At 45.1% G+C, this 16,757-nt stretch overlaps 1 protein-coding gene across 9 annotated transcripts in view; it reads left to right on the forward strand.

Moving 5' to 3' along the window:
* The window catches only part of cald1a (caldesmon 1a), a 51,444-nt gene that overhangs the window by 17,688 nt on the left and 16,999 nt on the right, over positions 1-16,757 (forward strand). For 7 of the 9 annotated variants that reach the window (XR_013504090.1, XR_013504089.1, XM_078282216.1 and 4 more), the window contains exons 2-4: positions 6,280-6,365; positions 13,888-14,025; positions 16,301-16,736. Coding sequence is in view for 7 of the 9 variants with exons in the window: in XM_078282216.1 (XP_078138342.1) it covers positions 6,289-6,365; positions 13,888-14,025; positions 16,301-16,736 (651 nt within the window). In the remaining 2 variants the exon portion in view is untranslated. Of the gene's footprint in view, positions 1-5,301; positions 5,428-6,034; positions 6,064-6,279; positions 6,366-13,887; positions 14,026-16,300; positions 16,737-16,757 lie in introns of those variants that run through there. The other 2 variants (XM_078282217.1, XM_078282218.1) reach the window with 2 other exon arrangements.

Below are 16,757 nucleotides of genomic sequence, written 5' to 3' on the forward strand. Positions count from 1 at the left end.
GCACATAAAAAAAGCGTTCAATCAAACATACATATACACTTGCTCTGCACATATTCGCGTACGCACATTCACGCACTTATTCGGACGCAGACGTATACACAAAAGACAGACATTTAGAACCATAAATGCTCTTTGTTTGCATATTGTATATCTTCATGTTTACACCCACACACACACTCAGTGACACACACAGGCTGAACATATTTTAGCCGCCCTGCCAGGCGGCTCTCAAGGGACTCCTTACCCCTCCAGAAAACGTTAGGTTTACCCAACTGAAACTGTCCCTGGAGCCTCAGCCAAAACAGCTGTTAGTGTGCAGTACCTACAGGCATGTAGTCTCTCTCTCTCTCTCTGTCTCTCTCGCTCTCTCTCTGTCTCTCTCTCTCATGTGAAGAAGCTTTATTGGTATGATAAAATCATTCTTACGTTACCAAAGCAAAGTGCAAAACACATTACCAATACATCGCAGTTTAGATTATACAAACAGACCTCTCTCTCTCTCTCTCTCTCTCTCTCTCTCTCTCTCTCTCTGTTCCTCCATAGCATTATTGGCCTTGGTCTCCCATATGGATTAGTCTACTTACCCTCTCATTTGACTTATGCACAAATAAGTGCATTCTTCTCCTATCAGATTAGTATGCGATACTCCCATAAGAGGACGATATAGTCTAGTATAGTTTCATGCAAATGGAGCATGCCAGGGTTAGGGGTTAAATTCCCACTGGGTCCACCCATACTGAAAATAGTGAAAATGTATCCACTTTGGATAAATGTGTCCACTAGAGGTGCACAAATAGTATCTATAATATCAAGATCGGCACTGATTCAGCTCCCACATTCACTACAGATTTTCAGTACAGTAAGGTTCCAATACAGATTACAGTATTTAGGATTACTCAAAAACACATGTTCATCAATAAGGGTTTTATTTCTAAAGCTTTGACTGTAAGTCCTAATTTTCATGCTGGCTGACATTGGTAGGCAAAGCCGGCTGATGTGAAACTGCTGAAATGCTAACGCTTGTGAAAAAAGAACTTTCTGCTGTAGCCTTCTTATTCATTTTCTATCATTATTTTCTTTTATATAATTGTTCCTCCAATTGTTTTATAATAGGCCAATACTAGGTGGCATCAATGACTACTCAATGTTTATTGAGTAGCAGTTAGAGCTGCACTTGTATCGGCTGATCTCCTCAATAAAGCAGTCAACACTCGTATCGGTTCTGAAAAACCCAATGGCATGTGGTTGATTTTGGCTAGTGGCTAGTAAAAGGGTGAAAGTGGCTCATGAATTCTGGGGTTTACCAGCCACTGTGGCAGGTGGACAACATATTTTCCTGCCCTGACTGAGAGCGTAGAAAGCCCAGGCCTTGTGCCAGCGTCTCTCTCACATACCAAATATCTGGAATACCTCTCTTCACCTGGACACCCGCACACCTGCGATTCCATAGCTGGTAGACATATAACTCCTCTCTTCTTTTCTGCTCCCTTTCGCCTCTCTTCTCTTCTCTTCTCTTCTCTTCTCTTCTCTTCTCTTCTCTTCTCTTCTCTTCTCTTTTATTTTCTCATCCCCATGAGAACAGTGTGTTCCTCCGAAGGCCAAAAGCAGAGCAGAAGTATCTGTAGCATGACCATGTTTGCTTTTATGTCCCCACTCTGTAAACTCAGCCCTACTAATAATGCACCGTTACTGCTTTTTAGGGTGCATGGACAGATACGGTATTTGCAGACAGTGGTTTTTGTTGGCACGGTTTGACACTCCGGCTCTCTAACTTTTCCTTTGGACTTCATTTCCATGCAGTAGTAGACCAGAGTGGAAGGATCTGTGAACCAGAAATTCCATGGGTGGCAGGCCAAATATTTTGTCCACAACAATTTTCTTTGGGATTTGGACATTGTCTGATATTCTATGATTTTATCCAAGAAATAGTCCTCTACCCCCTCTCCACCTGGTCCCCACTACTACCACCGTCACCATGACCATCTTCAGCCCCTAAGTGAGTAAATTTAGTCTTGAGCTGGGACCCAGGATCACTATAGTACTCTTATCATGTGGGGCCAAACAGAAACAGACCCATGATCCAGTTAGCGTCTCAGCCCCTAGTCTAAGAAACTATGTTTTCCAGTATTGTTTTCCCTCTCAGTCGCTTTACCAAAGGCACATTGTAATGTGAACTATGCCAATGTGCTTTATCTAATAATATCTAATATTAAATAAGCCCAATGATGGCGTAACAGTTGAACCATACGCTACCGCAATCCTTAACCCAGTACAGAGAGAGATTCATTGTTGCTGTCGGCATGGTTTCCTTGTTGTCCTTGTAGTCCTTGTTGCACTGTGCATGTCTGAAAGGCCTGTGGTAGTAACCTGTACAGGCCAGCTGATGGCTCACAAGATACTGCTCCTGCTGCTGCGAGCTATGAGTGCAGCCGCATTGAAAGATTGCCTTTTCCATTTCACATTAGTCTACAATTCAGATTGCTTGTGGAAGCATGTTAATAGCTAGTAAATGATTCATTACAAGTTCCTTTGTTTCCTGTTAAGGTAAGTCGTATCATTTTCCAACATTAGATTGTTAGATTTAGGTGCAGCAGGTATGCTTTATGCTAGCATTAATGTTAATTGTTAAGTTGTAGTAGTAAGCTAAGATATTGTTATATTTTCAGGTCGCTTTTCAAAACTTGAAAATGTAGTGACTCGTTCAGCTTCCTTACCGTCAGCTGTGGCAGGTCGCCATTGTTCCATTATTTGCAAAGCTCACAGCTGGCAAGGATGTAACGTGCACTAAGCTAGTTTGTACTTGTTTATCTTCACATTAATTCCCTTTTTCAACAACCAAAAAAGCCACTGCATTCAAAGGATCCACTGGAAGAGGCTTTTTTTTTTAAATGGCATGTGAATGAGTAATTTGGAGGCTCTTTCAAGTCCCCTTCGCTAACATCAGAGGTTAAATAGGAGCATTCCTCGCATAGCTCCACAGGCATATTGCAGAGATTAATGTGTTTGTCTAAAGGTTGCAAGGGGATAGTTGCTCTGAGTATCACAGTAACAAATCTGACCAAAAGACTGCAGTCTTCCCTCCTCACTGAATACTAAGCCAGCATCAGGAACATTTCACCAAAGCCAAAAATAGATGTGCTGTTGGCCCATACTTACTCTTAAGCCTTACTCCCAGTCTTTTTAGTTTATCTACTTAGTGCCACTTTTGGCTAATAGAGGCCCATTGTTTTGGTGCTGTTAGCTCAAGACTTCGTGAGAAGATAGAGGCATTATAAGGTGGTGTAATCCCAGTGGCTGTCAGGATAACATCAACTGGGCTTTTAAGGCTTTTTAAGAGGCTGGTACTTAGACACTGGGTTCTGTGCCAGGGTCTGGCAGTCTCGACAGGTAGTAATTTGACTGGTAAATGTGTCATTATAGCTATTGTAGAACTTTGGGGCAGACAGGCAAAGAGAAAGAGGGGGAGGAGAATGGAGAGAGTCACAGAGAGAGAGAGAGGGGGGAGGAGGGAGAAGGAAGCACAGGATGGATACAGGTTTCAGAGAGACAAATGGTGGAATCGATGGATAGATGGCGGGATGGGAGGAAGGAGATGTTTTACACTGGACAGGCTAAGACAGGCTGAACTTGTAAAAGTCTCTGAAATTGTCACAAAGTTGGGACTGCAGGTTGCTCAACGTTATGGAATGCTCTCTCTCTCTCTCTCTCTCTCTCTCTCTCTCTCCGTCTCTCTGTTAGCTTTTGCAAAGTATGGGTGGTCCCTCCCTTCCAGTGATATACACAACAGTTACATTTCTACATTTTATTGAAGGCCTTTTCTGGAATGCACGGGCCTCTTCTTCTGCCCTATGGTTGTGTGTTGCCCCATGCAGAAGCAACAGAATGTGACTGTGCTGCATTCATTCCTCCATTCACTTCTTACAGTCAGGAAGAATTGAAAAGTTTTATTACAAAACACTGTATAGCAATTAATTAAAAAAAAAAACGATCTCAGGTTTATCATTCAATATCTCTAAAATGTATATTCCAGTGTGTAAAAGTATTTGCGATCATTTTGTTGATGAAGAACTTGTTACCTACCACTCTTTAAAAAGGATCGTAATTTCTTTAAATCTTTGTTTCTAGCAGTCATTTCATAAGCGTAAGTGACATGTTTTTAAAATGATGGATTACTCATTTGGAACAAAACTCTTCAACAGACCATAGAATAAAAATGCAGTCTTCTCAGCGGCACAAATCATGCATTATTTGCAACAATAACTTCAAATTTATATGCCGCCGTGCTTGCGTTACTAATAACTTTGTCTCCCTTGGCGTCGCTGCTTCTCGGAAGTATGTGATTAGACTTGTGATGTTTGTAGGCCTTTTCGGTTTAAGTTATTGCTCTCATTTTGTCTTAATTACAGTTGTATGAATTGCCCGAGATCCAAGTGCCAATTTCCTCCCCCCCTCCCCCATTCACTAACAACACTGTGCATCTAAACATAGAGAGTGAATTCTTGCGGTGTTGGAAATATTGCTTCCCTCCCCAAGTCACCAAGGCTTTTACAGTGTGATAGTGGGGAGACAAGGCTGTGTTTACTGTAGGAGGCTCAGAGGGAGGAGAAGACTGCGGGTGAGGAGATGCGGTGGGGCTGGCGAGTTGGGATGGGGGGGGGGGGGGATTAGGAGTATCCCTTGGTGTAATGGTTTCGTTTAAAGCATATCTCCCCTGTCTATGCGTTTCCTGCTCTTCCATATGTGTGCGTGCGTTTGTGTATGCGTACATGCCTGTGTATGTGTGTTGTTTGTATATGCATGTGTCCTCATAAACGTTGGTGCACTCATGCAAATACACATACAAGTGTGTCTGCGTACGTGCGTGTGTACACAGCGTTTCTGAGCATGCTTGTGTGCGTGCATGCTTTGTTTTCAGATGTCTTTATGTACAGGGAGTCCCTCTCTGTCCCTTATGGGGCTACAGAGGAGTACAGGGAAGACGAAGCAGGCAGGAAAAAAAACATGCAGACAAGACAGACAGGCAGGGCTTACGGTACAACACACACAGGAAGCTGGCCTCAAGAGCCCGGCATCTCCGAGGCCAGTCCTGTCCTAGAACAGAGTTTAGCTGAGCAATGACAGCTCTGTAAACAACACAGGAAAAGCTGTTAGATAGGGAGGGAAAGAGGGACAGGAGGGGAAAGGAGGGGGGGGGGGAGAAGGAAGGAGGCCACTGAGGGATGGAGGGTGGGGAGAGAGAGAGGGAGGGAGGGACAACTAGCAGGGAGGGGAAGGAGCAGGCATTTGCCTTTTCTGTCAGCTGAGGCCAGACTGTGGGAGACTGTTGCTAGAAGTCTTTGCATTGTACCTCTGCTTGGAGCAAGCATTGTGAGAAGCTGGTATGGTGTGAAGGAAAAGACAAAGATATTGTTCGAAGGCTAATTCAAGGTATGACACGCACAGTTCCTCCCTTGTTTCTCCAGATTTCTCCTGCTGCACTTTACAACGCCTCCTTTTGTGCTTGTACTGCTAATGTTGTACCATAGTCCACAGTAGAAATGGCACTATAAATGATGTATTTTAGTAAAGTGTGACTTTACCCAGTGCTGTCTTTTTTGAAACTGTGAGCTGTCACGCCACTTTGTCGTACAGCAGTTCCCGCGAGTGCTCAGTTTGAGCCGCGCGGGTGTCTGCTCCGCTCCAATGTAGATGTTGGTGGTGGTTTAGTGGGGGATCATAGATGTATGATGGGAGGATCAGCAGCTCCTGGGTGGTCCGACTCCTCACTGCACAGTCAGTCACGTACCCTAGCGGGGTATTTTTAGTGAGAGTGCTTTTAGCTGATTGAGTTAACATCCTGTGCTAGCTTCTCCTTCCTCTCTTCCCTATCTCTCCCCTTCTTTCTTCTACTTTCTCCTGCATTCCTCTGTTTTCCACCAAAGTGAACTAGAGGAGGCCCAGATTAGAGCCAAACTGTACTCCCCTAACTGAGGCTTGTGGGATTGTCAGGATTATATCCACATCCTCCTGGTCAATAGGGATGGATGGATTGCGATGGTGGAGATTAGGTGAACATGATGCTAGGTATGATGTAGCACACGCCCCTATATTTGATATCTAGGTAAACATGATATCATATCATATGTGGGCCAGTATTGCTGCCTGCCAATATCTGCAGACGCTGGAATGGAGGCGATGACCATGAAAGCCCTTCCTTCCCTCTCTCCTATTCTTCCTCTTTCCTTCCTTCCTGACTGTGAGTAAACTAACATGGCGGTGTTTGATGATGTCATCCCTCAGGGCGTAACCATGGAGGAGATGGACTTTGAGCGGCGCAGGGAGCTGAGGAGGCAGAAACGGGAGGAGATGCGCCTGGAGGCCGAACGGTAAGATCCAGTGTATACATATTTATCTATCTATCTACCTATCTATCTATCTACCTATCTATCTATCTGTCTATCTATCTATCTATCTATCTATCTATCTATCTATCTATCTATCTACCTATATATCTAACTATCTATCTATCTATCTATCTATCTATCTATCTAGCCATTGAATACATCTCCCCACCCATCCTGCATGTACTTCCCTAGTGGCTTCATTTGTAGCTGCAGGCACAGTACACCTGCTGTCCAGAGGGGGCGACGTTGCTGTCATTTAGGATCATATGACTTGAGCTGTGTGGAGATCTCCTCAGCTGAGGGAGCAGCCAGTGTTGTGTAGCGGAGCTCTGGTTGTTACAGCACAGCGCACCTCTTCTGATGTCCATGCCAAGTTGGAACCAGAGAGAGCCAGCGCCGCTTTAATAGCTTGGACTCTCCTCTGGGTCTTTAAAAACATCACTCAGCAAATATTGGCTTCCCCTCCCCAGGCTAGAAGAAAGAAAGGTTGATAAGCATCAAGCAATCTGATGACCTTTAAGTGGGAGTGTTCAATCGCTCTCTCTCCCTCTCTCTCTCTCTCTCTCTCTCTCTCTCTCTCTCTCCCTTCATCATTTTCTCCCTCAGATACTATGGCCTTGTGAATTCTCCTTGAATCAATGGAAGAAATTGATTAAACCAAAGTTCGTTTCAACAGAGTGATTCAGTGGCAACACACCAAACTCGGCAATGAAGGATGGTAAAAAGGAGTTTTCATTGTGAGAACTTGATATATAGTGTGCCAAGCCATTTTATAGGTTCTCCTCGTCTGTGCAGCCCTTCCATATAAGGATGAGGTTGATGTGGATGCAGATATTGGCCAAGGTCACTAGCCTATTTGACGCAGCCCTGAGAAGCTTTTTATTAGAGCCGATTACTGCATCAGTGATGAAAAACAAGCTCACATAAATCTGACCATTGTTGAATACACAGATGTCTCTCTCTGGTCGTCTTTTTTATGACACAAACAGTACAGAAGTAGCATTTACCTTGGGGATGAGCAAGGTCCATTGCACAAGTTAAAATAGCATTTATTGTATCAAGGGAAATTCAGTTTGGTAACAACATTCAGTAAATCATCCGTCCGTCCAGCTTGTATGTATGGTGAGCAGTTACTGAAATACAAAGCTAAGGATTTTGGATTTGAAGTGTGCTAAACTAAAAATAAATTAGCAAATTAGAGTCCTTACATAGTTACTAGTTGCATAGTTACTTTATCTACAGCCTTTGGAACCTGAGGATACTTGCCAGCAACATTTTAGGGGGAAAACTTATACATTTTGATTTTGTGTAACTGTTATGCAATGTTCCATTCTCATTCTTGGCATCGTTTTGTTTTTACCTCTTTTAGACATGCAGTCTATGCCTCATTTCCCCAGATGCACTCTAAATAGTTGATTCAAGTGAAGGTTAATGCAGTTGTTAGGTTTCACGACATATCCTAAAACTCTCCAGCTCAAATTATTTATGCAGGTTTGGAGCGTTTATATTATATGGAGAACATGGAATTTGGCAGAAAATGGCGTAGACTGAGGACAGAGAGAGAGAGAGAGAGAGAGAGAGCAAACTGACTGAGTGTAAGAGAAAGGGAGGGAGGGAGGGAGAAAAAGAGAGTAAGAGTAGTAACCGCCTTCGACATTTACATTTTTTGCTCGGCGGGAGTTTGTTCACGACTGTTTATTTGGTCCGAGCAGCAATAATTTCAGTTGGCAGGCGACGCACCGCTCACCAACTGGGTCGTGTTATTGATAAAAGATTACATCTCTACATTGTTTCCTTTTCTGCCAATATGCTGAAACAATCAATATTTACATGCCCCTCTTAGTCGGACTAGTCAAAACCACATGTTGTCTCGTTGGCCTGCTCCACTCAACCATCACCGAGCACGCTGTGAGAAGAAGAAGAACGCAGGGAGAGTGTGGGGCCATATAATAACGGCTGTAGGGATGCCAGATGCCTGGCTATTATAATAAGTGTTTACTGGCCAGGTCTCCAAGAGCTGTTTCCTACACACTGGGACGGCGAGATGTCCCATTTGTGTGTGTGTTTTTGTGTGTGTGCGTGCCATTTTTTTCTATGTATGTGTGTTCTTGTTTGTGCCTGCTTGCGTTCTGCATGTGCCCATTTGTGTGTGTGTGTGTGTGTGTGTGTGTGTGTGTGTGTGTGTGTGCATGCATGCACTTGTCAATGTGGGTGTCCACTTTTGTATCGAGGTCTGTTTGGATCAGTATCAGGTGATGAAGGCTTGACAAGCTCCATTCACTTTGCTGAACTACAGCAGAGCGAATGTGGCACATGTGTGTGTGTGCATGTGTGTGTGCGTGCGTGTGTGCGTGCGGAGGGAGAACAGCCAAGCTTTCCCTGTTCTGTCTTGCATCAGCCTCAGTTATAGTTGTAAGAGAATTGTTGTTGACACAGAGGTGCGCTCTGGGCTTCTATTCAGTTCTATTCAGTTCTAGTTCTATTCAGTAAAGGCACGCACACACACACACACACACACACTGCTCTGCTCTGCTCCGCTACGTTTTCTCACACACTCTCTTCTGCCCTCCAAGTGACTTCCTCGACCCATGCTGCTCAACAATGCTATAGTATGTTTCTGTCAGCTCACTAACGCACACGTGCACTAACACAGACACACACACACACACACACACATTCACACACTGGAATGTTTTGTCTGCTGTTTTTACATCCTTTCCAAAGAGAACACATGGACGGGGAATTTTCCCAGTCAATCCTGTTACCAAAAGGCATCAGCTTCACCTAAACACAGTCCCGAGTTCTTCTGGGCTGGAGCCATGTTCTTGTAACACAGTGTAATGTATCCACAGTTTGCAGAAATCTGTTGTTACTCCATGCATAATGTGTCTGCAGCTGTGGCCCTTAAGAGCTTCACTGGGCACCATAGCCCAAGCCGTGCTTAGCCAACAGAATATTTATACATTATTCGTAGATTGAGGGGAGATCTTCTGCACTAACACAGTGGTAAACCAACCATTTTTAAAGGTCAAATAGTTCATAATGATATGACCTATTCAGGCTTTGCTATATGTAACGCAGCATGCACAATGTTCATTCTGGAAAAGGCTTTAGTGGGCATTTTTTCTCTGATGTCCTTTTTGGGAAATGTTTATTTTGGGTTAGTCAATTGGTTTGCCCTTTTCCTTTCCCATCTTCCTTTTCCTACTCCTCCTCTTCCTCCTCTTTCCTCTCTTCCCCCTGTTGCTTTTCCTTCCCCTCCTCCCTCTCCTCTTCCTTCTCCTCGCCCTCGTTGTCCTTCTCTTTCCTCTCCTCCTCCTGCTTCTGTTCCTCCTCCCTCTGCCTCTTCCTTCTCTTCCTCTTGTTCCTCATCCTCCTTCACCTTCTCTTCCTCATTCTCCTAATCCTTCTCTTCTTCTTTCTCTTCCTTCTCTACCTCCTCTTCCATCTTCCCTCTCCTTCCCCTTCATCCCACTCCTCCTCCTCCTCCTTCCTTCTCCTCCTCTTTCGTTCTCTACATCTGCGCTGGCTCTCCGCCTGAGAGAGCAGGAAGAGCCGAGGAAATAACACCCATCCTCCGTGAATGGGCCGTTCCAAACATCCCCGCCCAGGGTGAATGGACCATTCCAAACATGCCTCCGTCCTGCATCATAAACCATGGATCTGACGGAGAGAGAGAGAGAGAGAGAGAGAGAGTGGTAACGACCATATTTGAGCCACGTATCTCAAATTCTCAGTTACCACGTCAACTTGGACAGGGCTTCAGCTATTGTTGCAGACTGAATTTGGAGATCTGATCTTACTCCCTTACTCTCGTACTTTCCACTAACAGTATGCATGAATAGCTCTCAAAAATCTCTAGGGGGTAAAAATCTATACACACATAAATCCCTACTTTATGTTCAGATGTAGACAGCGGTGCTACTTTTTACGTGCTCGCTACACTGCCGCTTCACTCTCGCTCCACCCCCGAGAGGAACTGTGTGAGAACCAAGCAGCGCCGATGCAGAATGAATGCAGGGTGGGGGAGTTTTACCACAGCGAACGCTGCATCTGTGTAGTTTTGGATCCGGCCCAGTAGAGCGCAGGGCGGGGAAGAGAGAGACGGGGCGCGTTGTGGTTCTGCAGGCCAGCAGTAGGAAGGGAAATAGTCCACAGAGAGGCCAGCGTGGGAATGGGTCAGCATTTCTGACAGTGCAAGCCCCCACCCTCTCTCTCTCTCTCTCTTTCTCTTCCTCTCCCTCCCTCTCTCCCTCTCCATCCCTTCCTTCACTCTCCTCCCTCCCACTCCCCTCCCCTCTGTTCACAGCAATTATTCCCCAATCTCTGTCTCTGTATCTCTCTCTCTCTCTCTCTCTCTCTCTCTCTTTTCCTTCCCTCCCTCCCTCTCTTGCCTAGGAGGGGTGAAGAAGTCTTTTCTCATGGGCTTTTCCCAAATTGTTTTCGCTGACATTTCTGAGATATTTTGCTGTAAAGAAAATATTTGGACATATTTCTCCCTAATAGGCTCGCTGATGGCTGGTGTTTGGTGGCCCGCGCTCTTCATACAGAAACAGACAGTCGCTTTGTGAATGCGGCGTCGCTCCTTTAAATCACCTTTACCGTGCTCATTATGGAGCGGAGAGGCTGCTGCAGATTTTGACAGGACAAAAGAAAATCCAGGCTCCATTTAGAGCGAGGAATTCACGCAGATGTGTGATAGGACAATTAATTTCCTTCCCAACTGCAGTATGGCTACCACATGGAAAACATGGTTGTGGTTTGTAAAGTCACATGTCTTTACATGGGGGGGGGAGAAAAAGCAATCTATGAAATGTGCTGGGTCCATTATTAGCTGTCAGTCAACAGTGTGCAGTTTGCTTTCCTTATGTACTGTACTTGGCCACCCAAGAAAATGGCGAGTTTTGTATAGTGAGTACTGACAGACAGACCTACCTGAAGCTTATTACTATGGCTGCACAGCCTGACTCATTCTGTACTGGAAAATGTCTAATCTATGATCAAATCTGCGGATTACTCCTTCCATCATCGTGCACACCCTTTCTTTTCTCTCTCTTTTTCATTTCTCGCACTGGCTTTGTCTTTCTTTTTCTCTCCCTCCCTATTCCTCTCTCCCTCTCTCTCTCTGTCCCTCTCTCTCCCTCTCTCCCTCTCTTCTCCCCCCCCCCCCCCCCCATCCTCCTATCGCCCCTCCACCTCTCCCCATATCTCCGTGTCAGTATGCTGATAGAGTCTGGGGCCTAGGCAAGGAGAGGGATATTAAATCGGGGCCTTGGTTGGTCTATGCGTCTCTAGCCAAGGCTGTGATGGACAGGAATGCTAATTCAGCTTTTAGGAGTTTGTTCTCCTCTCCTACTGAGGAATCTTTAACCCTGAGATTTGTCGTCGTCACCGCCGCCAAGGACTCTTTTGTTCCATTTTTAACCGTCGTTGTTTTCTCTTTCTCATGACATTTAGTGCTGTTTCTGGGACAGCGCGGTCCTTCGGGAGTTAAGGCGGTCTTTTTACAATGTATTTTTTTCTCAGAAACGTCATATTACTCTGGCTTTGTAATAAGGGTTAATGTAGTTTCTACTGTAGGGCGAACTCAATTCAAGTTGATGGAATATGAGTGGAATTGTGAAAAACTATTTTTTTTAAGGCTGGGGGCAAGGGGCTGCATTCCCTCTGCGTTATAAGCAATTTTCTGTGCTCAAAGATGCTGAACTATCTGAACCAACAAACGCACTCACGCACACACGTGCACACATGTGCAGCGTTGCCTGATATCTCTGATGTCACCGTCCCATAGGTCTAGCTTGGGCGTTAACAGATTCATGTGTTCTGTTATGACAACATTCCTCATCTGAGAGAAAGACAGCGAGAAATAAGGGGGGGAGCGGGAGGGTGGGAGGGAGAGGAAGAGGGGAAACTGTTGTTCACAAGCTGTAAAACCTCACATAAACCCAAGCAGCTTTAGCTCGGCTCACCACACATGTTGCAATTAACATGCAATAGCACGCTCCGCTGGCTGACCTCAAAGGCTGCGCTGTGATGTTAGGTAGCTAGGCATGTGGCGAGCAGTGGGAGTGTAAAGGTCACTCAGGGGAACACAGATGGAGCATGGAGCCCAGCTCATAGCGGTCAGGTGGCCAGAGAGGCAGCGGCTCAGGAACTGGTTTGGTACTTTCATTCTACTGTACACTGTGAGGATATGGTGCCACAAGCTGCACACACACACACACACTGAAACATGCTCAAAGGAAGAATCCCTCTTCAGATACTCTTACACAGTTAGATATCATCAACCTGTGATGGTCAAGGCATTCCACGAGTGTCGTATTTTACTTTGTCGTGTACTCACTTTTATTCATCCTGCTTTGGCTACTTCTACTTGAGTTAGACTTAAGTTGATTTCCTACATTTCCCAGAATGCCTTTCCATGACCCCTAGAGAACAGGCGTGAACTTGTTGCTCTCAATCAAAGGTGGGCGTATGGGTATATAAATAGAGCTAGATAGCCAACTTTTGTGAACATTGGGCCGTGTTTATGATTGTGGCCACGCTCCTTACTCAAATGCAACATGGCTTGCAGCTGCATTGCATTCTGGTCTATTGAGGCTACTGCGGGTTGAAAAATTAGTATCTCTGCCTCTTCTACGATGGATTTCTCCCTGTATGATTGTTGAACATCGGTGCAAAATGGTGAGTCTAGAAAGAAGTTCTCGCTCTTTGATTCTGAGGGACTGACACCAAAACCGTACGCTCACACACACACACACACACACACATATTCAGTCTTAAAATCATATGTTTTCAAGAATGCGGTGAAATAGTTTCACTGGGTGGGTGGTATTTGTATTGAGCTGGGTGTGTCAATAAGCTTGTGTCAAGAATTTTATTAAAACAAGAGGCAATGTCTTTAAAAAAAAACAAGGCAGCTCACTCCACCTATTTCAGCATGTAATTCTTCTGAATTGTTTTGAAACAAGTGATATTTTCTCATTTCACTTTGTTCACTTCTGAGATTGTTAGACTCATTATATTCTAAAATCAAACTGCACACACACACACACCTCTCCAGTCCACTCTATTCCAACACAGTCCAGACCAGTACAAGCTGTGGGCCAGAAGCCCTGCTTCTCTGGCTCTCCTCTTATCCTCAGCCAAGCCATGTCTGCAGACTGTGTTTTTATCAGCTCGTGAAAACTGCAGCCTCAGCCCGACGATAAGAAGTATTGGTTGTTGCACAGCTGACAGGGCAGTCTGATAAGGGAGAAAAACCCTGGACAAATCCACCAGGTTGGGTCGCTGTGATGATTACAGTCCAATTGAAACAAACTTTCGCTCTGTAGTTTCTCTGTGTCAAGCTGGGTGGAGGGAGGGAGGAAGGAGAAGCGGGGAGATGAAGGGTTGAAAGTAGAAGGCAAAGTTGAAAAAAAAAAAAATGAGAAAATGTCTCTCTTTGTCTCCTCACTCTCTCTCTCTCTCTCTCTCTCTCTCTCTCTCTGTTTCTTTCCCGCAGGATGGCGAGGAATGATGATGACGAGGAGGAGGCGGCCCGCGAGAGGAGGCGCAGGGCGCGCCAGGAGAGGCTGAAGGGCCGGGAGAGCGAGGAGCCCAGCGGCCAGGGAGACAGTCTCGTCCTGACCAACAGCCACAGGTGACACACATACACACACACACACACACACACACACACACACATACACACACAAACAAGGTCTGTCAGTATTGAAGTATGTAGTCAGCAACTCTATGCTTGGCAATTTTTGGTCAGCGGAATGAGAGGGCAGGAATGAGGGAGATGTCACTGTTATCATCCCCAATTCTTTGAAGTTTTTGTACCTCATCAATAATTAACCAATGTGAGTCCCTTCTCTGTGTGGAAAAGAGAAATAAAGGCAGGCCACCCCAGAAGAATGCCCCATAAAAGTATTTTTATCTTTCCTTACCTTTCATATGCTTTGATGTAAACAGAATATATTCTATACTGTAGGCTTCTGAGACTATTTGAAGAGTTGCTTTCCAAAATATCTACCATTTGGCCAATTAAGTGACACTTTTTTATAGGAGAGTATGTAATCTAAATCCTAGATTAACGAAATTATAACACTTGCTGACAGAATATTTCGATATTTGAATGATTAAATTCAGTATAGTGGCTTTTCCAAACCGGTTATATAGCTTTTTGGAAATGGATTCATTTGAGTTTCCAGGTCACCCAATACAAGAACTGCACACCACTCACTGGCCAATCCCAGCTCTCGATGTGCGACACCCGACCCATGATCTCATACCTATCCATCAGAAAGATTGTCATGGAAACAAAGCGGTAAAATTCCATTTCCATGCTATTTCATGCTATGAGATCAATCGGCTCGGTTACAGTGGAAGTGGTGGGTCGCTCTGACATCCAGCAGCACAGAAGCCGCTTTGTGGTGGTGAATGTTTCCTCTCTATGAGCTCAGAGATGCATCCTGGGCCCGGCGAACAAGAAGGGGATTGTCCAGGAGGATGCTGAGACCAGACGTAACGCTGGGTAGCCATTGTCGATTGTCCACACGCAGAGATAATGTTTGCCAGACTGTTGGGTCAGAATATGTTGAGCAGTATAGGTGGGAGTTAGGTGGATGGATGGATAGATTGGTTTCATTGGTTGGTTGGTTGGTTGATTGGGGTGCACATACTTGCAGAAGTGAGAAAGAAATGTATCTGCTTTTACAGTACAGTAGTTCTATAAACAGCTGCTAACTAAACCCATAACAACTGAGTGAGTGTGTAGACCAAGGGCTCTTAAACTGGTCCAGTCCAGGATGCAAATTTCTGTTATTTATAAGTCCAAAGATGGGATCCAACAGACATAGGCCTGCTATTCATTTTCAGTCCTGACCAATAGTTTAATTAAAACAGTTTGTGTGGTGAGCCCCCGTCAATAGACCCCAGCAGAGTTACTGATGAGGTAAATTGTCTGCATTCCCTGCATACTGGCTAAAGAGCTGACAATGATGTGGCAACCACTCTCTGGAAACTTTGATTTCCTTTCACAATATTTCATTTCTTTACTTTTTTTTTCACCCCGGGAAAGTTTGCTGAGCATGCATGCTTTTTTTTTTCAGCAATGCCCTGCTTCACATTTCTACAGTTTTAAACACATTCAGACCTCTACTGTTGGCCACGGAACAACTCCACTGGAGTTGATAGGGATTACTTGCTCAAGAACACCTGAATGCTAACAGGGAGGAGATAAAGTTACTCATCCACTTTCCCTGCCCAAATTTTCTCAGCAGGTTTTAGCCCGCTTCTCCAACCTCTAGGCTTCCCCCTCATTAACAACTGTCATGTTAAAAGTATACGGTCCACGTAGGCCCTAACTTACTAAAGCCTTTCATGGGTGCAGAAACGTTTAGCATGTGCAAAACCAATGACATAATCCCTGACTGGTCAAGCAAATTGTCTTGCACAAGTCTTAGTGCTGACTTTGAACATTGCAAACTAGGGATGGGACAATATATTGAAATTCAATATATCGCAACACAAAAATGTGACAATACGTATCGTGGGGCGGAAAAATGAATCGCGATATTAGCTCCATTTTATTCTTCTGTAGTAATCACAAATGAGATGGCTCTCCATCCAAATTATATTATTTGCACTTTGTAATGACATATTTAAATTATTTACATTTTAGCAAGCCAATGCCATTGCTAGAAAGGTTTGTGTCTCAGAAATAAATAATTCTGCCCAGTCATATATCATCATATATGACTGTGTGCATATATTTGTTGTCACTGAACTTTTATTTATTGCATCGTATCGTGGTTGTATCGAATCGTGAACCCCATATCGTGTATCGAATTGTATCGTGAGATAAGCATATCGTCCCATCCCCATTGCAAACAAAACAATGTACAATGTCTGTCTCCTCCCTCTGCCAGTGTGACAGAGACGGTGTCTGTGAGCAGCTCTCTTGGAGGCGGCGGCGGAGACGAGGAGGAGCAGGCCCTGCATGATCGCATGGCCAAACGAGAGGAGAGACGGCAGAGACGCATGAAGGAGGCGCTGGAGAGGCAGAAGGAGCTGGACCCCACCGTGACAGAGGGCAACGACACGGAGAAAAACAACGCCGAAGAGGAGAGGCCGGCCTCCTGGCGCAGGGGCCGTTACCGCGACAACGAGGACGAGGAGGAGAAGCCGGTGATGTACGGCAGAAGGAGGGAGGAGAAGGAGCAAGAGGAGGAGCCGAGGGAGGAGGAGGAGGAGGCCGCACCCGAGGAGGTGGAAGAGGCGGAGCAGGGAGCAGAGGAAGAGGAGGAGGAGCAGAAGGTGGAAGAGGTGGAGGAGAAGCCGAGAAGGTCTTATCTGAGAGAACAGGTCAGTCGTTTGTTCATTCAA

The sequence above is a fragment of the Centroberyx gerrardi genome, chromosome 24 (genome assembly GCF_048128805.1).
Source record: "Centroberyx gerrardi isolate f3 chromosome 24, fCenGer3.hap1.cur.20231027, whole genome shotgun sequence".
NCBI classification, from domain to species: domain Eukaryota; kingdom Metazoa; phylum Chordata; class Actinopteri; order Beryciformes; family Berycidae; genus Centroberyx; species Centroberyx gerrardi.